We start from the raw sequence: 21,713 nt of genomic DNA on the forward strand, positions 1-21,713 counted from the left end.
ATCACATTTTAACAGAATTATTATTATGTCGCCTAATTACACGTAGCTGAACAAAAAAAATTAAATATACTACTTTGTGAAATACGTGTCCCAAAATAAATGAATAACCCATCAATTGAAATGAATTTAGGCAATTAGATTCGGTGAAGAAAGTTAATATAAGAAAGTGGATGTTTCACACCTCACCAACTGCCCGTTGTAAAATTAATCACATTTATTTCCAATTTAAAATGAATAAAAATAATAATAATAAAAGGACGTAGTCGGTGTGGAATTGTTTAGAATTATTATAAGTTGCCCCAAAGGCCAAAGTTAATTACAGCCACGCCATTATATCATTCTAACTTATAGGTTACGTCATATTAAGAGTAATTAACCAAATATTAATAAGAACATTATAATAATCTAAATACGTAATTTCTTTTGTTACACAAAATATAACATGATAATTTTATTTTGAAATGACATAAATTGAGATTATTGCAATAATATAAAAATCATATTTTATAGCAAATTAAGGTAAGAGACGATGGGCTTGACCCTTGAGATTCACTCAATATACAAAACAAAATTTTGCCTTTCTGTTTCATTATTCGTATTATTAATGTTATTTATAATACATAATTTGTTAATTAGTTAGGTATTCATTTACTGTTCCATCTCGTATAACAAATGCAATAAAAAACGACATGCCAGCCTAGTAACCTTAGATTAAATATAATATCGCTGTCATAGTTATGAAGAATATACAAGTCAAATTTTTTTAAATAAATCTGTTGTAATAATATGTATCTTTTGTTAATATAATGTTGCATATTGTAATAATTTCAGTTTTGAAAGTCAAATAAAAATTTGTCAAAAATAAAATAATTAGATTTAGGAAGAGTATTGAGTATGCTACACAGGTCAATAGCAGGCACTATCATTGACCATGTCAAAATGTTAAACTAATCCCAAATACATATTAATAAATGAAGAACGCAACCCTTGTTTGCTTCCTAATAGACTAATAGTAATATAATTGGTCCTTCTAACCATTTATGTAAAATTCAATTTCTGATTATTTGAACGCTCAACAATTTAATTGTGTTAATGTTTTTATCGTGAGTTGTTGGTGTATTTTCACTCGTTGTTTATTTTGTATTAATATTAATTATATAATTTGGTCTATAAAGTAATTATCTTCACTGGAAAGTATATCATAAACGAAGATAGTAGCTTTATAAAAAAGGAAGTATCTTATATGATGTTATGTAAAAATAGCCACAACCAAATTATACCAAATTTATTCTAAATAATTATAAAAATTTGAATATGCAAATACATTCCCTATTTCTCAAAGTAATTTTTTTCTTCCAGATTTAATTGTTTATTAATAATTTTCAATATTGATAACTGAATTGAAATTAAAAAAAAAAAAAAAAAAAAAAAAAAAAAATAGTTCTTTGGTTTATAAATATATTTATTATAAAGGGTTTTTGGCATTTGGTATTGGGAAGAAGAGAAAAGCGAAGTCAAAAACACACAGATCCTGCTCTGATCCGATCTTTAGATAGTCGTATAGCTGTCCATGTAATTACTCTCTCTCTCTCTCTCTCTCTCTCTCTCTCTCATCATGCCATCTCGACTACCTCCGCCTCCGTCTCCGTCTCCATCTCCACAGCCACAGCCACCTGACCAGCACCAAATCCGCCTTGCTCCTCCGCTAGCGGTTGCTTTCTCTTTCCTCATAGCCCTAACCCTCTGCTTCCGCAAGTTTACAACACGAAAACGCACCGCCCCTTCCGACTCTAAACCTCCGCACAAGTTTTCCTATACGGCTCTCAGCCACGCTACCTCTTCCTTCTCCCCCTCAAACCGCCTCGGTCAAGGCGGTTTCGGTTCCGTTTACCGTGGAACCCTAATTAATAGCCAGGTCCAGGATGTTGCCGTTAAGGTCATGGACGCCGGTTCTCTCCAAGGCGAGCGCGAATTTCAGAACGAGCTCTTCTTTGCCGGAAAAATCGATTCTGATCGTATCCTCGCCGTTGTTGGTTTTTCTTCCGATAGGAGACGACGGCGAATGGTGCTTGTTTACGAGCTCATGAATAACGGAAGCTTACAAGATTGCTTGTTTCATCGCAAGTCTCCGGAGCTAAAGGAGTGGAAAAAGCGGCTGTCGGTTGCAATTGATATCGCTAAAGGTATCGAGTATCTCCATCATTATTGTGATCCACCGATTATTCATGGTGATATAAAGCCTAGTAATATACTCTTAGATCATAATTTCAATGCGAAGATTGGGGATTTTGGTTTAGCTAGGTTAAAACCAGAAGACGAATGTCGAGTTGACTTGAATATTAAGATCGAGGAAGGGAAAAAGGTAGGTAATTCAATAATCGAGGATAACGGATCAGTCTTCGAGGAGACTGAGAGTCTGGCAACCACCACAGTCTGTGAAGAGTTTAGTATAGTTCCGGATCAGTCACCTGAAAGTTTTGTTACAGCTCCGATTGCTGAGACATCACCAGAGACGTTCATCCAATCGCCAAAAACAGGTCCGGCAGGTGATGTGAGTTTCTCAGAGGGAAATCTCGATGTCATAAGCCTGGAGAGCGGTGGTGCTACTTCGAAGAAAAGCAGGACAAGAAAGACGAGTATGTCAGGGAAGGATTGGTGGTGGAAACAAGACAACAGCATGTCTGAATCAGGACGTGTAAAGGATTACGTGATGGAATGGATTGGGAGTGAAATAAAAAAAGAGAGACCAAAAACCGAATGGATCACAGCCGGAGCTTCATCCAGTGCAACTCAAACAGGAAAATCAGAGAAGAAGAAGCCAAAGAAGAACAAAAAGCGACTCGATTGGTGGATGTCATTGGATGAAGACAAGAACGTGAAGAAACAGAAAAGAAGACCAGCCAGGGAATGGTGGAAGGAGGAATACAGTGAAGAACTCGCAAGAAAGAAAAAGAAGAACAAGAAGAAACAGAGAAACGAATCCATCAATACTGATAGCATTTCAAAAGACGATGAAATGTACATGGACAGAAAGAAGAGGAGCAGAAGCAGAAGCAGAGGTAGCAGAGGCAGTGTTGATTGGTGGTTGGATGGATTCAGCGGTGAACTCTGGCGGCAACGCCACACCAGTCATGACTCAGTAAGCGGTGAGATACCGAAAAGCGGCGGCATTAGCAGTACACCAAGCATGAGGGGAACCGTGTGTTATGTTGCCCCTGAGTATTCATGTGGTGGTGATTTATCAGAAAAGTGTGATGTTTATAGCTTTGGGGTTCTCCTGTTGGTTGTGATTGCTGGAAGGAGGCCATTACAAGTGACTGGATCCCCAATGTCAGAATTTCAACGGGCAAATCTTTTATCATGGGCACGTCATCTTGCACGAGCAGGGAAGCTTCTTGATCTTGTGGATCAATCTGTTCATAGTTTAGATAAGGATGAAGCTTTAGTTTGTATTAAAGTTGCACTTCTTTGCCTACAAAAATCGCCTGCATTTCGGCCTTCTATGAAAGAAGTAGTCGCTATGCTCTCTGGGGATCTAGAGCCACCACCTTTACCTGTGGAATATTCCCCCTCTCCCCCTTCTCGTTTCAAGTCCCATAGGAAACTCCGCTGACTTTCCAAATCAAATTTTCATCACTAATGGATTGGCCTCTTGTAGTGGGCCACTGTGTACATGATTTGTAGGGTCGGGTTGTTGTGGGTGTGGGATGAAAGAATAACCGTTTTACAGAAATTTTTCATGAACAGTTTTATACAGATGTAAGTAACATAAAGTTTGACCAGATTTGTTGATGTTTAATTTTATTTAAGCAATGGGATTTAATGAATGTTTGACCATGTTCAGTTTTTTGGGGTATACATACTGCTATTCTTCTTATGCTTCCGATAGTATTAATATTCAATTAAAGACGTCTAATTAGTTCTAGTCATGTCTGCAGACATTAAATGTGAAAATGACATTACCCAAAGTAGTTAAAAATTAATAGTCGATCATAAATGTATGCTTAATGTTTTATTTTTAAACGGCAAAGTGGATGTGTTCCGGTATTTAACAGGTTTACTTCTTGATACCAACCGCCCAAAAGCAATATACTTCTCAGCATTATCAAGATTTAACAACCAACTTATGAGTATTGGAGTCACTCATGTGGTATCGTAATATTGTTTTCATTTTCTATGTTACAGTGAATGTTGCAATATTTCATTTATAATGATGCAGCATTTCACTAAAATATAAACATATAATATTTCTAAATGAATTAATGCTCCGGATTGAGATTTTCAGAAAAATACTAACATGTTTCATAGAATCGTAGGTGAGAAAATTCCTCACATTAATTCTATGCTGTTTAGAAAATGTAAAGTATCTGTAGTTCAATTGACAGAGGCGCATGGACCCCATCCCCGTGAAATAGACTAGACAAATATCAAAATGTATTAACAAACAGAATGTTATAGAACATGGAGAAGAAATTCATAGTATCTTCTACTTTAACCCAAAACAAAGCTTGGGCCAAAACAAAATTAGCCCAAACTATAAAGCAGCCCAAAACAAAGCTTTAAGCATTAAACCTTCAAGTCTTACACCTTTATATTCCATTCAGCCCAAAACAATTATATTCCATTCAGCCCAAAACAAAGCTTTAAGCATTAAACCTTCAAGTCTTACACCTTTATATTCCATTACACCATCTTCAATCTATTTTTATTTCCTTCCAAAAAAAATAAAGTAAAAAAATAGTGTTTCATCTTCAAATCTATTCCATTTTTATTTCATTTTTACCTCAAAAAAATATATTCTTATTATATTCCATTATTCAAACTTACTTTGCTATTTAAACACATTTCTCTACTAATTTAGTTTTAAATACAAAAGATTATATTTATAATAAAGTTATAAATAAATATTATACATGTATTTATAAAAAATATTACACATACATACTTTTAAATAAATATTATACATACATTTATATAAATATTAGACATACACACTTTTAATTATAAGTTTTTGTAAAATACGTTATTGTTTTTAAAAATTTCAATATGTATTTAAATTTTTATATGAATTTGATGAACAAAAAACAAACTTTACACTTATAATTAATTAATATAATTTAATATATAACAAAATATTCTAAGTATTAAATATTATATTTAAATTATAATTAGTAGGTAAAAATGAACTAGAAATATCTAAATATATAAACAAAGGGACTAAAACCGACAACACAAAGTTCATCCCTATTTTTGGAGAAATGAATAGTATAACACCATATTTGGTGTAATACTATTCATATGCCCCAAAATGAGGGAATAAATGGAGGAGGGTTGGAGAATCATTTATCAGCCAATCATTTATTTTTGCTGCAAAAGATTCTAACGTACCGACGGAAATGAGAAATGAATAAACATGTGTTTTCCAACAAAACATGTTTCCTTAAACTATACTAATCATTACCTTAATAAATATATACAAAAACATATATATTTTTTGTTTTTTTGTTTTTGTTTTTGTTTTTGTTTTTGTTTTTTAATTTTTAAGGATCTATTTTTATCGAAAAATGATTTTAAATACATCAAAATTCATAATTTTTTATTCTCTATAAATAAACATCCATATTGATATAGTTTTAAAATACAATAAAAACTTACGTTTTTTTTTGGTAGTTTCAGCTTTTGTTATTTATAAGTGAATAACAATGTATCAGATTTTTTCTACAGTACATTCCTTACAGTACTAGAAAACAGTCATTTAATGACACGCAAACAATGACACACGCTGATACAGGACACACATTTGTGCGTGCCCTAAAAAATAACGTTACTTTTGCAAAATTTGAAGGATAAATGACACGCATTTGTGCGTGCCCTAAAATTATTATCCCATAAAAAAAATTACAAACACGGAGGACGCTTACTTTAAATGTGCGTCCTCTGTGAATGTCGCTTTATAAACTTTTACTTAAAACGCTCGTTCTGAAATGAAATCCTTTAAAATTCTAATTTTGAAATACCTCACTTTAAGATATCCTTCACTATCTTCTTCACTCTCTTCTTCCCTTCTCTGTACAAACCCTAATCACCATACCATCTCTGCTTCAAGGCATGTACGTGACCTTATATTTCTCCACCGCCTTCAACATGTTTTCAAAATAAAATTTCTCCATGAGAACCACCGTCTTGCCAACAGATGCCGCCCTAATCAGCATAAAGAATCTGAAAACATGAAATTGAAGGGACGATTCTAGGGATTTTTTCAAGAGCACACACTTATGGCTATCTCTTTCTCTATTTCTCTATTTCTCTCTCTCTCTCTCTCTCTCTCTCTCTCTCTCTCTTTCTTTCTCTCTCTCTCTCTCTCACATACACAAAATTGAAGGGACGATTCTAGGGCTTTTTTTTTTCAAGAACCATTCAAAACGTAAAGACCATATCGACACTCACCCTTACGCCATTGAATATCATCCATTATCAACCCCATCCTTCGTTGCTGATATCTTCCATCGTTAACTCTTCCGCCGTCAGTCAGCATCCATTTCCTACTCTTCTGCTGCTGCCATAGACCATTGCCAACCCTTTTGTCTTCAACTTGATAGACATGCACACAAAAACCGGATTGGGCTTTAGGATCCGATCCGATCCGAAAACCGGATTTGGTCAAAACCGGTTTTGACCGAACCGGATCGGATTGAACCGGCCACCGGTTTGAAACCGGATCGAGACTTCGAATGCGAATCGGATTTGACCACCGGATCGAGAACCGGATTTTGAAGGAACCGGATCCAAAACCGGTTTTTTTGTTACCGTTAAAAAACGGGAATTTTCAATTTTTTTTTTTTTTTTTTTTTAAAAAAAACTAGCCGTTGGAACTTAAATAAAACGGCTACTTTGACTTTTTTTGACTTTTTGGCACTTCTAAACACCTATATATACCTTTCATTTGCTACATTTCAATTTTACACAAAAAATTTACTACTTATTCTCATAATACTCAAAAAATGAGCTCGAGAAATTCAACCGCGGGTCAAGATTCGGATGCAACGGTGGTTAAAATCATACCAACCACTCGGAGTAAAGAAGTGTGGGAACATTACGATTTGTGTTTGTTGTCGAACGGGAAGGAAAAAGCGAGATGCAAGAAGTGCGGAATGTTTTTGGGAAAAGATGGCAATAGCACGTTAAGGAGTCATACAACAAAAACTTGTCCGGCTGTAAAAGGTCAAAGCGATCCAAGTCAACCAAATATTACTCCCGACGAGTCGATCTTCATTTACAACAATGATGACCTTCGTGAAAGCTTTTGCAAGTTCGTGATTCAAGAGGGCTATCCTTTCAACCACTTCGACAACCCACGATTAACAAGGATTTTGCGGGAAAAAATGCAACCGCAATACCGGCAAGTAAGTCGCACTTCTCTTAGACGTGATGCTTTAAAGTATTGGGATATAGCCAAAAAAGATATGCAATTGGGATTTTTAAATATAAAAACCGGTGTTTCTTTAACCTGTGACGTTTGGTCCTCCGCCGGTAGTTGTCCCAAAAGCTATCTTTGTGTCACGGCACATTGGATAGATCCCTCTACTTGGGTAATGAACAAACGAGTTATTGCTTTTGAACTTTTTGCGCATCCTCACACGGGGGCAAGATTATTTGCAATTTTAGTAAGCGTTATAGAGACTTATAATTTACACGACAAAATCTTCTCTATTTCGTTTGACAATGCAAGTAACAATACCGCAGCGGCAAAAAGATTAATTGCAAAATATAAACCTATTTTGGATGGCTCGTTTTTTCATACTAGATGTGTTTGTCACATTATTAATCTTGCGGTACAAGATGGTTTAAAAATGATAGATTCGACGATTGAAAAATTCAAAACTGTGTTAACTAGAGTTTTTGGAAGACATAAAGCTACAATGGAAAAATATCGAAAGTTTGCCATTTCCATTAACGTAACTCCATATAGTCCTCATTGGGATTGTGACACTAGATGGAGTTCAACATGCATGATGTTTGAAAGTTTGACACGTCAAAGAATCGCTTTGCAATTATTTTACGACACAATTTCAAAAGGAAAAAACCCGGTTTCGGATTATGATTGGGATTTGATGGAAGAGTTTGTGGAAATGTTAAAAGTTTTTAAACAATCAACCACTTTTCTATCGGGTGTGTATTACCCTACAAGTCCGTTGTTACTAAATGAATTATGGTTGATGTCCGCACAATTGGAACGTTTTGAACAAAGAAGTGAAATATTTGTTTTGGTTACGAGACCAATGAGACAAAAACTAGTCAAATATTTCAAAGAAATGCCACCACTTTTTACTTGCGCCGCAGCATTAAACCCATGTATCAATGTTACGGGTGTAGAGGCTTTGATTACCAAAATTGCTATGTCTTTAAATTTGCACAAAGATAACTCAAACTACATCCGTAACCAAATAAACATTTTTAATGATACTTTTACTAATTTGTTTGACATTTACGCTACAAAATATGGCAATATGTCAAACACTTTTGCAAGTGTAACCGACTCTACTAGCGGTGCATCGGGTAGTGGTGGGGGTCGAACGGATTTTCATATCGACCTCTATAACTACCTTTTGGAGGAGCAAAACAAAAGAGCACGCACATTAACGCCTAGTAGCGAACTTGGAATTTATATGGGTTCAAACTTTTTAAAATTCATGAGTGCACCACAATTTAAAAATTTGGATCTTTTGGCTTGGTGGAGAGAAAAGGAAGCACAATTTCCTATTCTCTCCGTCATGGCCCGTGATTTACTAACCGTCCAAGCTTCCACGGTAGCTTCGGAATCCGCTTTTTCTTTTAGTGGAAGAGTTTTATCAAAGTTGAGGACGAATCTTACCCCGGTTGCGGTAGAGGTTTGCGTTTGCTTGAAGGATTACTTGGATTCTGTGGAACGTATACAACACTTGGCATCACTAGAAGGCCCACTATCACAAAATGTTGAACCGGAGATCATGGATGAAGAATATGCACAAGGCTTATCAACACCTCCGGAAGACGAAGACGATGACGATGAAGTCGAAGATGAAGACGGGGATGAAGAATATGGCATTGATGAGACCCCTAGTTACATGCGTGGCGGTTGAAGAATAATTAAAGGAAGGCGACACGAAGTGGAAGACCACAAAAACTATTTCCATTTGGCTAGATGTTATAACGCCACTTTATTATTATTATTATTATTTAACTAGTTTAAAAACTCTTTCTAATTCGACGTTTGATGTATGTTTTAACTATTTTAATGTACCCATGTTGCATTTTGTGTTATATTTGAAGTCCAAAAAATGTGTATTTAAAAAAAAAAAAAAAAAAAAAAAAAATCGGATCGGATCGGATCCGGATCGGATTAAACCGAATCGGATGGGGGGCTCGGAAAACCGGTCAAATCCGGTCAAAACCGGTTTGAAACCGGTTCGGATTTAATGCCGAATCGGATTGGGTGTGTCGTCATCAAACCGGATCGGATCGGATCGGATCGGGTCTTTGTGCATGTCTACACTTGAATCTTAGTAAGATATATTTGTAAACTCTTTTTTCCATCACTAACTCTTTTGTTGATTGTTTCTGTAAAGATTTATGGTTTTTGTGTTTCTACTTTAGGGTTCTAAATCATATTTTGAGGCCATATTCACCGATATCTCCTTTTTTGTTTGTTTAATTTTAGTTTCCAATTGCTTTCTGATTCCTTGATGCATCTTCCATGGTCGATTATATAAGATAACACATATCCAGATGCATTTGATTAACTCCGGCAAGCATGGGTGTTTCTGTGGCGGCGGTGTCAGCTAGTTTCCCCGCTAACTCGAAAGGGCGCTTTTTCTATGAAAGGCTTTGATTTTCTGAAATTGATTCTTTTAATCTTCAACTTTCAGTTTGTTGATTTTGCCTCCTACTTCTGTATCAAACTGAACTTGAGTACAAGACGAGTTTTGTTTTCAGTAAAGGTTACCCTTCATATATTTGAGCTTTGTGTTTTGATTTGGCTTATTCAGATTCTGTTTGGAGGTATTTCTCAATTCCCCTGATTATTTGTTCTTATTTCTTTGTAATACATATACCATGCATGCCAACTGTTTGTGGAAATGCCGAAGTCAAATTAATATGAGATTTTGCATTTTTTATGAATTAAGATTTGCTTGTGCCATGAATAAGTTTGCTTGAATGGAGTTTTGTGAGAGAATCTTTGTTTTCTTAACACAATTAATCAATGAGAATGTCTTCTTTTGTTGTTTAATTTCCTATTGCTCGATTGGATTTTTTATATTAGTGGAAGGTTGATAAAGAAAATCCTTCATATGAAATGTTACAGACATTATCGTTCTTATTTGTATATTGGGGTAACTGTACACGAAGCTTCAATCCCATATATAAGGATACATGGTTTTAACAAAGGATACATGGCTTGTGGGCTTTAATCCAAAAAAGGCACACACGATATTTACATTCCTTAATTGCTATTTTTAGTTTGATATTATTATACATATATTAATGTGAATTTTCAAGATGTTATACTAGATGGATGAATGTTGACCTTTATTCGATACTTTTGTGCTTTAAGGATATATAAGATTTTCAACTTCTTTCTGATGTTATAGGGAGTGGTGTGGAAGCTGGTGGTGATAGGCTTTGCAATTGAAAGTTAGCATCCACATGTGTGGAGCTTGCAAATCAATTTACTCCCAACAACTATTGGTTTATCCAGGTTTAAGGAACGGATACACATTAATTTTATTTCAAACTTTCTAATTTTATAGATTTTTTAATAAAATTTGTATCTTCACAGCCGATGCATAAATTGTTCCAACCTGTTGGGGATCTGGTGCACCCTAAGGTGGCTTTATTTTTTATTCCTAAACTACAAAGTTGATGTACTCTCCCTACATATCCTTCTTGATTGACAAAGCCTAAAAAAGGTTGTTCATTCATGAACCTGACCCAAAAGGTGGGTTCTTCTTTTCTGAAAACTGATTGTTAGCCTATTATTTCGTTTCATTCAGATTTTGTTTTTATTTTCTAAATTTATGATAGATAAAAAAAATCATTTTATTGGTATCGGTGATGTACCTTAACCACTTCATTTTTTCATTATGGTGGTAGTGAGGGTTCAAAGTAAAGAAGGAGTGTGGTAAAGAGTTGAATGACAATGTTGAAGTTAGGAATGAAACATGTTCTTGCTGACAACAAAGTCACCATTTTTTTTTTAATTTTTGTTATTTTTAAACAAACATTCTAACATTCTTTTTTGTAAATCATATATGCACAGATCATGTTCTTATTCCAAAATAGATGTATTCAAGAGCTATTCCAAAATAGATGTATTCAAGAGCCCAAGCTCAGAAACCTATGTGATTTTGGGATTAGAAAATATTGAGGATTTAATTTGACAACTTCAAACCCAAGTTGCCCAACAATTCAGAATGTCCGACAGCAATGGGATGATAAATTCTCGTGTGAGCTATTTTATATATATATATATATATATATATATATATATATATATATATATATATATATATATATATATATATATATATTTGATCTTGATTTTCTATGCTTTAAGTTCCTTATGGTGACTTTTCTGCATTTCTAAGATAATCTAATCTACGAATCGTTGTTCTTGTACGGCTTCAAAAGATAAATTTCAGCTGCCTACTGAGAGTTTAGAGTCACTAATGCATGGGAAATTAGCATTGACATACTCGAAGAAATTTTCATTTCATTGGTTATCAGTTGCCCTGGGGGATGTAGAGAAGCCTACTACTGTAGATGAGTATCCTAATAATTTTTCTTTTCTTATTTTTGTTCTTAATTAATCATCCACCAATTTTTCACCTTTTTATTGTTAGAAACATAGTTAGTTTAGGGTTTACACAAATAATCTTCATTTGAGAAAAAATTGGGAGCACTTTAGAGAAGCGAAGTGGTGTGATAATCAGTTTATGACATCTAATATGCATTTGGAGCACACGAGTACCCAACTAGTGGAGTCTTTGAAGTGGAATCGAAAAGTTGCCCTAGATTTATCTTCAGGCGTTCAATTCCTTTGGGCAGCACCAACATGTCTCCTTCAGAATTCCAGTCATTCATGGAGCATCTTTCTAATAAATATTATGCTGATACTTATCATTTAATAGCAAAAAACTGCAATCATTTCACAAATGAAGAATCAATGCGATTCACTGGAAAACCAATCCTTAGTTGGGTCAACCGGTTGGCTAATCTCGGTAAGAAATTATATCCTCCTCCATTCGTTTATATCATTCCACTTTGAAAGATTCAAGTTTTGTAGATTTTTTTTATTTACTTTGAACAGGGTCTTTCTGCAACTGTTTTATGCCTAAAAACATTCAAGTTGCAGCTGTTAGACATCTACCTGATCATGTAACAATTTATGGTGAGATTTGATTACATTTTTGGACAAATTACAGAAATAACCTTATATTTTAGGTAGTTTTGTTATAAAATTTGTTGTTGAAAATTGAAACAGATGAAGAATCAGATTCTGGTGATTCATCTTTAACAATGGGCATTTTTAGGATTAAAAGATTTACATTTCAACTACAACTTATATCTTCAAATAATGTTGATTTGATATGTTGTCTTCAATTTTTCATTTGCAGGCATCAAGAGAGGTTCATGGTAGCAGATGCATATTCCATTTGAAGAGTGATCTAAGTTTATGATCATATTCACTTCTGCATATGGATTGATAGATAAATGTACAACACAATCCTTCATTCCTTCTCTCTTTTGATGCAACAACTATGTTGTTGCTTATAGATTATCAACGGCTATACATGTGATTATTTTTAACTTTAGAACCAAATATTTAAAAATATCATTTTTTTTGTTAAATCATAACCTTAACTCAAGGTGCTATATCTTTTATCTACTATTTGTAATGTTGATCTGATAATATTAGTTAATAAGATATTTATATAACAACTCTATCAGTTAGCTAAAATTGATTATGTGATTAATAAAAGCTCTTTTTTGTTTCAGCTAATGTTCAAGTCATTACTTGCCATCTACGCTCGGTGGACAGCAGCCCAATATACCAAGTGGCAAACCAATAATATAGAGGATTTTTTTGCCATGATATCTGAAACAAGAAGGTGCCCTTAAATAGCAATGTAGTATTAGGTTATATAGTTTTTGAAAACCTCTTAATAACAATGTACAATCCGATCCCCTTAATATCAATGTATTACAATTTTTTAACACGATGTTATTGGATGAAATTAATTGTTTTGGTATAAAATTAGTTTCCATACTTTGTATTTTTCATAAATGAATATCGTAAAGGCACGTTGTAAATGCATATCGTAAATGGCTGCTAAAGTTTATGACACACAAATGCATGTCATCTTCATTTATGACAGGGGCTTTAATGATACGCAATGCATGTCATAAATGTGCGTCGTAAGGTTACAACACGCAAATATGTGTCGTCTTCCTCTATGTCATGGTTTTCCTTGATACACATTACGTGTCGTAAATGAGCGTCGTAAATGCACGTCGTCTCTCGTTATGACAGGGCCTTCCTTGACACGCATTTGTGCGTTGTCTGAGCGTTTTACGATACACATTGCGCGTCATAAAATGTTGTTTTTCTAGTAGTGATAAAAAGTATGACTAATTTTTTTTAGAGTTTAAATATCATTCATATATAAATATAACACATGTAAACTTCCTCACAAGTTATATTCATATATGAAAAACACATTTATCATAATTTTGTTACGGTTCATTTGTTATTCATATATGAATAATTAGTTCAAAATTTTAAAACACATCGTCTTTTATTAACATACTACTTATTCATATTCGAATAACAAATGAAGTATAACAAATATCTGATAATTTTTTTTATTTATATATGAATATAATATATGAAAACCATTAATACACATTTTATTCATATATATAAAAGAATGTGTGACGAAAGATGATGTAAAAAAAATATATTTTAGGTAAAAAGTTTTATTAGGTGTTATATTTATATATGAATGATACTTAAACTGTAAAAATGCTAACCATAAGTTTTATTCATAAATGAATAACGAATGTACTATAATAAAAATCTGATCGATTTTTATTCACTTATAAATAACGAGAGCTAAAACTCTAAAAAACATTAAAAAAAAATTGTAACGTTCCGTTTAAAAAATAAATTAATAAATAAAATAAGTAATAAAATAAATAAAAATAATAATAATGATAAATAAAATAAGTAGATAAATAAATAAATAATATGCCCTAAGGTCTCAAGATATATTTTATATTTTATTTTATTTTAGCCCTAAGTCCGTATTAATTGATCAGTGTTAGCAGGGGAGTTAAGTGTTACAATTTCATGAAAATGGGAGCTATATTGTAACATTAGGACCTGAATTGTGATGAATGCTCGAAGCTGGGGCCATTTGGTAACTAGTGGGCTTAGATTCAAAAGGATTTGAGGGGGAGGGACTGCAAATGTAAGTATGAGATTTTGTTTGAAATGTGAACACGGGATTTAAAACCCGTTCCCCTCCACCGGTTGCTAAAAAACACAAAACCCTAACCCTAAATAACCTACAACCGCCACATTATTGTCTTGCCCTCCAGCCGCCACCACCCCTCCTTGTCTTTCCGATCAGCCAAGACCCGACGAACCTTGCTGCCAGTGATATCAACGTAAACAAGACCGTGAGAAAACAATGTGTCGGTCGGGACCAGATTGTTTGTTGTTGTTGCTGTTCTTGGCTAGGGTTCGTGCTTACTAATCTCTTCATCACCTCTTCTCTTCAGACGCCATTCTTCTCCTTTTGTTTTCGCTCGAGCCCGCTGCTAGCCGCCGCCTGCCGCCACAGAGTGACTGAGATAGGTGCGTGGTTCAGTTTAGATCGACGAGTGCGTTCGTGTTCCAATAGCGTGGTGTGTGTGGGCATGTTTTGCTGTCCGAAAAACATGAAGAACCACCATGGCAGCCAACCATGGTGGTTGCTGCCCGTGTTGCTCAATCTGCTGCTACCAGCCACTGTATGTGGTGACTGTGTGTGTGAAATGGGGTTTAAGTGTGTGTATTTCATTTTAGTGTAGTCTTTGGGTGTTGCTTGACTGGAAACTGAAGAAAAACCACCACCATTGGCGAAGCATTATTAGGGCCAGGGGGTTGTCCCCCTTCCCCCCCTAATTTTTTTGGTTCTAATTAGCCCCTATAGTTTCATTTTATACATTCTATACCCAAAAATATAAAATTTTGACATTGGCCCCCCTCTTACCAATTTTTATACATATTATATATATATTTGTCCCCCCGAATCAATTGTTGAAGCTCCGTCCTTGACCACCACCACCGTGTGGTGGTGGCTGCCACCATGTGCCACCGCCTGCCGACACAAAGTGGCTATATGTGTTTATTAGTGTGTGTGTGCTTGTTTTTATTAGTGTGTGTGTTTTATTTGGATTGTGTTGTAATGTACTCTAATTAGTCGGCATAACAATAAAAAGCTTATAACCACCACCATGAGGTGGTGGCTGCCGCTACTAACCCCCGTTTTGGGTGGCGGTGTGCATCGTTTGCATTTGACTCGTTTGGGGATGCTTGGACAAAGCGGGCCCAATGAAACCCTAATGGGCCCAATAAAACCCAAGTGGGCCTAATGGAACTCAATTGGGCCTAATAAAACTATAATGGGCCCAATGAAGCCTAATTTGACCTAAAATCCCAACCAAGTGACTAATAGACTAGGGTTGAAAACCCTAATGTCATGAAACCCTAATTTTGGGGATTGATCGGGACACACACAAGAATTATTTAATAAACTTAAAATATTAATTAATAATCATTTGCAATTAACCTAAGGCAATATTACACTTAATGGACTAAGTCCTTAATGGGTTAAGTCAGAAACACTTAACCCTAGTCATCATTTCATGTGAAACCCTAATTTCACTTGGGCCTTGATTTGGGCCTTCCTTTTGGGCCTTGGTGATTGGGTTATTGATGGGATATCCAAGAACAACTAAATGGACTAAAATAACTTGATGGGCCTTAGGATAAGGCCCATGTAAAGGACTTGGGCCTAATATGGAAAATTGGCCATAGATATGCCATAATCTGGGCCTTGATGATTATGAGATATTGAGCCATTGGTATACCAATAGTTTGGACTAGAATTAATGGATGAGCCTTAAGGAAAGACCATTTAGAGGTCTGGGCCCAATTTAGAAAATTAGGCCATATGTTGGGCTTTGGCCCGTTACTTGACTACTAGGCCTTTAGAGTGTGAGTTGGTCCTTGGGCTTGGAACCTAATTATTAATTGGGTATTGGAAGTTTGAGAATCTGTCAACCAGTAGCTGGAGTTTCATCCATACGACTTCAATAGTGCCAGGTGAGTTCTCTTCACTATATCAACAGGGTTTAAGGCACCGATGCCGACCCTTTTCGGATTTGCATCCGAGTTTATTGCACGTTATGCTTTATGATATGTATCCAAGTTATAGGATGACTGATATACTAGTGATTGGTTAGATCAGTATCCTGGTTATAGAATGGTTAATATGTTAGAGATCGGTTAGATCTGTATGTTATCTGTGCTTGTTGGTTATTATCCATGAAGTGCCCTTAAGGACTGTCAGTGGTTATGTAGGATAGCCTGAGAACTCTTGGTCTAGGCTCTCTTGTGTGTTCTCTGTTTGGTTGTGGCTCTAGAGTAGGACTATTTGTTCGGGTGGCTATCTTACCTCTGGTTACTTATGGTTATGCATTCTATGGGGGTTAGCTGGTTGCAAGATTGTATGTGGTTTGAGGATTGGTAGGCAGTAGTGAGTTGTATGATTGTTGCATATATTATGTGCCTACTTGATCATGATTGTTTATATGTCGACATATTGTGTTTGGTTGGGTTGAGGCGATCCTGCTTTGTGCTGAAGGCCAACATACCCAGGGCGGACGAGATAGATTATAGGCCCTATGGGCATATCAGTCAGTACGAAGGCCCGGAGAATGGTCAAGACAGGCTGAAGGCCCGGGTGGGCGGACCAGACATGCTGGAGAATCTGAGAGTGGGCCAGTGAAACTGCAGGCCCGGTAGGGGCAATTTAGTCTTAGTGTAGACTCTATATGCATGCTGTTTGCTTATATGTTATATGATATGGTTATATCTATATGACATTGGTATTTTAGGGGCAACTCACTAAGCCTTTGAGCTTACATTTATCGATTAATGTTTCAGTTACTTCCGATGATCGCGGGAAGGCAAAGGCGTGATCATACACCTCCTTATATTTTCATGAGTGATTATAGGGATACTCTGATGTTTAAATTATTTTGAAAGTAAACCGTAATAACTTAATGGTTTTAAATGTTATAAAAAGTTTTAAATTGGCTTAAATTTTTGAGATGTTACAAGTTGGTATCAGAGCCCTGGTTTGAGTGAATTGGATAAACACTTGTGTGAATCCAGTCTCAAACTAGGATCTGGAATTTTTGAAAAATGTTTTTGAAAAAGAAATTATAATAAAAGAGTTGGGTTAAGGGCAAGGGCTCGATCTCTTGTCATGTTCTTGTTTGATTGTTGGCTTGGGATCGGGAATGTGGACGTTGACTTGACTTTGATTTTTCAGGAGGTTGCAAGTGTGCGATCAGCCGGAGCTCGCGGATAGACCCCAAAATACCTTACGGATCATTTGATTTATGTGATATGTTAGAACAACATGCTAGTACTAGGCTAGGGAACTTCAGGAATTGCATGATAGAATTGCCTGGTTATTTGATGCCTGCTAGCCTAGGGTTTTTCCTTATATGAAATTGACATCATTACTATAATTTCTTAGTGTATGCATCACGACTGTACATAATTAAGATCTTATAGCTTGAGAATGTTTGGGTTGGCCTTATTTCCTGTTCTTATTTGATGAAGGGCTTAAGGTAGGATCAGGTATTCGAAAGTCTATAGGGTCCAACGTTATGTATGGCTAGCATATACAAGTGCTACAGGGTTGGTGGAAGTTTCATGGGTGGGTTGTGAGAGGCCAGGATGCTAGTTATGAGATATTTAACATTTCTCTAGGAGTGAAGATTGAGCGCTCGCTACGTTTATGTATATTATTAGGTTGTTATGGTGATACTTGAGACAAATATGGGTAGGTGTGGAAGGTAGTATGGTCCCTACTACTGAAATCACATGACCCATACACATAGCAAGGAAGTCACACCCCCTAAGGTTTAGTCGGGAGTTGGTTCCCTGTATCGGAAGTTACGAATACACCAACTCGTCTCGGGAGTTGGTTCCATATAGCAGGAGTTGGAACCTAATTATTATTTTTCTTTGTCCGTGATCGTTTGTGTATCGGAAGTTGTGAATACAAAAACTTGTCTCGTAGTCACCATACTAAAAATACACCAGGAAGATATCAGATAATGCACATATCATAACAGGGAACCAACTCCCAATGAAGCCCTAGGGGTTGAGACTTCCTTGCTACGCGTACGGGTTCTGTGCTTTCAGTAGTACAGACCCGTACTACCTTCCTCACCTACCCGTATTTATCTCAAGGATCATCACAACACCCTCGCAATACTCATAAACATAGTCGAACACTCAATCCTCACTCCCTATAAGAAAGGCTAAACATCTAACGACTAGCCGGTTGACCCCACATGACTCATTCATGAAACTTCCACCAACCCGACAACACTTGTGTATGTTAGCCATACATAACACTAGACCTTATAGACATTCGAATATTTGATCCTACCCTAAGCCATTCATCAAACCAGAACATAAAATAAGGCCAAACTAAACATTCTCAGGCTATAAGATCTTAGTTATATATAACCATGATGCATACACTACGAAACTACAGTAATGATGTCAACTCCATAAAAGAATTCCCTAGGGTATCATGCATCATATAATCAAGCAATTCTATTATGCAATTGCTGAAGATCCCTAACCTATCATTAGCATGTTGTTCTAACATATCACAATATCAAATAGCAGTATGGTATTTTGGGGTCTACTTATTGACTCCGACTGATCGTATATTTCACATCCTCCTTGAGTATTTTAAAAACCATTTGAAAATCATTTTGAAACATTTTTCTTAGTTTGAGAATGGATTCACACGAGTGTTCCTCCAATTCACCCAAACCAAGGCTTTGATACAAACTTGTAACATTCATAATATTCTAGAAAATTTTAAACTTTTTAAACAAACCCAAAACCATCATTTTTTACAAATTGTTTTCAAAATAAGTTTCACATCAGAGAAATCCCAAAATCATAAAAGAAAAACATGGGGAGGTGCACGATCACGCCTTCGCCTTCCCACGATCATCTGAGGTACTTGAAACATAATCCAAACTATAAGCCCAAAGGTTTGTAAGTTCTCCCAAAATACCACCACAATACATAATCATAAATATCATAGCAACAACATGCATACAAAACCTTTAGCATGTCTGGACAGCCACACTGGGCCTTTAGCCTGTCTGGATCGTTCTCTGGGCCTTCAGCCTGACTGGTCCGCCTCGCAGGCGTTCAGTTTATTTGGGCCGCCTTGGGTCTGTTGGCCTTCAACACAAATCAGGATCGCCTCGACCCAACCACATACACATGTCAACATATATGTAACTCATAAACATATAATCAATCAACAGTCAAGCACAAATAATACAGATTAATAAGGATAACATCATCCTATCTACCAGGATTTAGATCTAACAGATCATTAAAGTACTGAATCATACAATAATCAGAATAACAATCCAAAGGGTCGGCCTTGGTGTGTTCGACCCGAAAATATAGCGAGGAAGACTCACCTCTCAAATGTCACGCTGCACTGAAATCCCTGACTACTGACTCACATAAAATCCCAAACTAACACAATAAACAAACTCCCAATTAAAAATTAGGATACCATTCTTGACTAAGTCCTAAACATAGGGTAATTTTCCATTTAACCCTTTCCCTAATTGGGCCAAGGCCTAAGTCTGAATCTTTGATCCAAAAGGCCCAACTTACTTCAAGGCCCATGATTAGCCTAATTTTCCAAATTGGGCCCAAATCCCTTATTGAGCCTCATCTAAAGGTCCAATTCTCTAATTAGCTTAAAACATAGTAATCCAAATGGTCCATTAGGGCCCAAGTATCAAAGCCCAACAGATGGCCCAATACCCAAATCCTAAAGTCCGAAATCCACACAGATAGCGTACGCGGGGCGTACTTCGCCTTGCCTTGACCACCATCGAGGTGGTTGACTCAGTACGCAGGGCGTACATCAACTTATGTGGGGCGTAACCTTGTTAGTCTTAAAATCCTTATAAGTGATTAATGGTTTAAGCACTTAAGCTCAAAGTTCAGATCTAATACTCAAAGGTACTTTAGAACCATAAAGTCTAAAAAATTAAGACTTTAGTCATCTAAAAATGGCTTAATACATGGTCTTAAACCATTAAGCCCTCCTACAAAGAACAAGCGACCAAACTAGCTCAAGGGACTTCATTTTTATGCCTTAGGACCCATCCTAGGGCATGAAAGGACAATCAATCACGTCCAAAACAAATCATGCACAATATTGGGACTCTTAGGACAAGAAGAATACCAAAAAGCAACCAAAACAAGATCTAAACAATCCAAGCATAAAGGTAGAAGCTTTATACCTTTTGAAGCTTCCCAAGAAGATGATAATCCCATAAGCTCAAGATGGTCACTATGGGGGTTAGGGCTCTCTCAAAACGGCTAAGGGTCTTAGAGGCTAAAAGAGTGAGTCAAAATGACCCATAATGGTGCTTAAATACTCCGCAAACCCTAAAAATTATGGTTTCAACCAGACACGCATACGCCATGCATACATATGTGTACGGCCAGCATACTAGGGCGTGCCCTAGTACGCTAAGCATACCTACATGTACGTCCAACGTACTACTCAAGCTCCAAGAATTACCAATTTGCCAGTAGGGCTTCTTAGGGCTAAATCCAACCAACATCATGGACAAAAATTGACTTATTAAAAGGGAAGGATTTCAAAATACCTGAAAACCCGGGATTTTACATTTAATCTATTATCTTTTAATATTGCCTAAATCCTAATTTCTTTTCAACCCTAATTGTTTTTCTTAAAGACTCCAGAATATAGTGTCTTGATGTTATAATTCCAACAAAATAATGTTTCTTAATAATAATAGATAACATGTAGTGCTTGATAATACATACCATGATGATCATCATAATTTTTCCGAAAATTGTTGTTGCTTGATAATTCAAGATTTAGCATCCTACATAATTTTGGTGTTGCTTTAATAATGTCTCTCAACATCATCATAAACATGATAATTTCATTTAAATCTCCACATTCTACAATGTATTTTTTTATTACTTTGTATATATATATATATATATATATATATATATATATATATATATCACTGTTGTAAAAATCCCGACTAGGTCCCGATTAATCTCTGATTAATCACTAGACACTACTCGAACGATTAGAGGGCGCCTAACAATTAATTCATGCATACATAATGAGTGAAACATTATAAAACGATGAAATTTTAATATTTTGAAGAAGTTTTATCTCAATGTGAACTATAAGAGGCATGATTAGTGTTGTATTAATCATATTAACCTATTTTGTTATCATATTAGTGGTATTTACGAACTTTGATATGATATTAGTCATATT

The 21,713-nt window shown here is 35.7% G+C and overlaps 2 protein-coding genes across 2 annotated transcripts; both read left to right on the forward strand.

Moving 5' to 3' along the window:
* Window positions 1–1,482: 1,482 nt before the first annotated feature.
* LOC145028518 (receptor-like serine/threonine-protein kinase At4g25390) lies at window positions 1,483–3,837 on the forward strand. The gene has a single exon (XM_078977209.1). The coding sequence runs from the start codon at window positions 1,616–1,618 to the stop codon at window positions 3,611–3,613; it is 1,998 nt and encodes a 665-aa protein (XP_078833335.1). The 5' UTR covers window positions 1,483–1,615; the 3' UTR covers window positions 3,614–3,837.
* A 5,744-nt stretch (window positions 3,838–9,581) lies between these two features.
* Window positions 9,582–13,265, forward strand: LOC145028519 (deSI-like protein At4g17486). The gene is made up of 8 exons (XM_078977210.1): window positions 9,582–10,038; window positions 10,629–10,735; window positions 10,817–10,975; window positions 11,297–11,483; window positions 11,668–12,257; window positions 12,347–12,427; window positions 12,654–12,752; window positions 13,036–13,265. The coding sequence occupies exons 5-7, from the start codon at window positions 12,092–12,094 to the stop codon at window positions 12,674–12,676; spliced, it is 270 nt and encodes an 89-aa protein (XP_078833336.1). The 5' UTR covers window positions 9,582–10,038; window positions 10,629–10,735; window positions 10,817–10,975; window positions 11,297–11,483; window positions 11,668–12,091; the 3' UTR covers window positions 12,677–12,752; window positions 13,036–13,265.
* The last annotated feature ends 8,448 nt before the right edge of the window (window positions 13,266–21,713 follow it).

This window comes from Lactuca saligna, chromosome 2 (assembly GCF_052625555.1).
Source record: "Lactuca saligna cultivar CGN05327 chromosome 2, ASM5262555v1, whole genome shotgun sequence".
Lineage (NCBI taxonomy): Eukaryota > Viridiplantae > Streptophyta > Magnoliopsida > Asterales > Asteraceae > Lactuca > Lactuca saligna.

Coding starts and splice junctions, on each gene's coding strand:
- LOC145028518 (XM_078977209.1), top strand. CDS start 1,616: ATGCCATCTCGACTACCTCCGCCTCCGTCTCCGTCTCCATCTCCACAG.
- LOC145028519 (XM_078977210.1), top strand. CDS start 12,092: ATGTCTCCTTCAGAATTCCAGTCATTCATGGAGCATCTTTCTAATAAA. Junction 12,258..12,346: donor CAACCGGTTGGCTAATCTCG/GTAAGAAATTAT, acceptor TACTTTGAACAG/GGTCTTTCTGCAACTGTTTT. Junction 12,428..12,653: donor TGATCATGTAACAATTTATG/GTGAGATTTGAT, acceptor TTTCATTTGCAG/GCATCAAGAGAGGTTCATGG.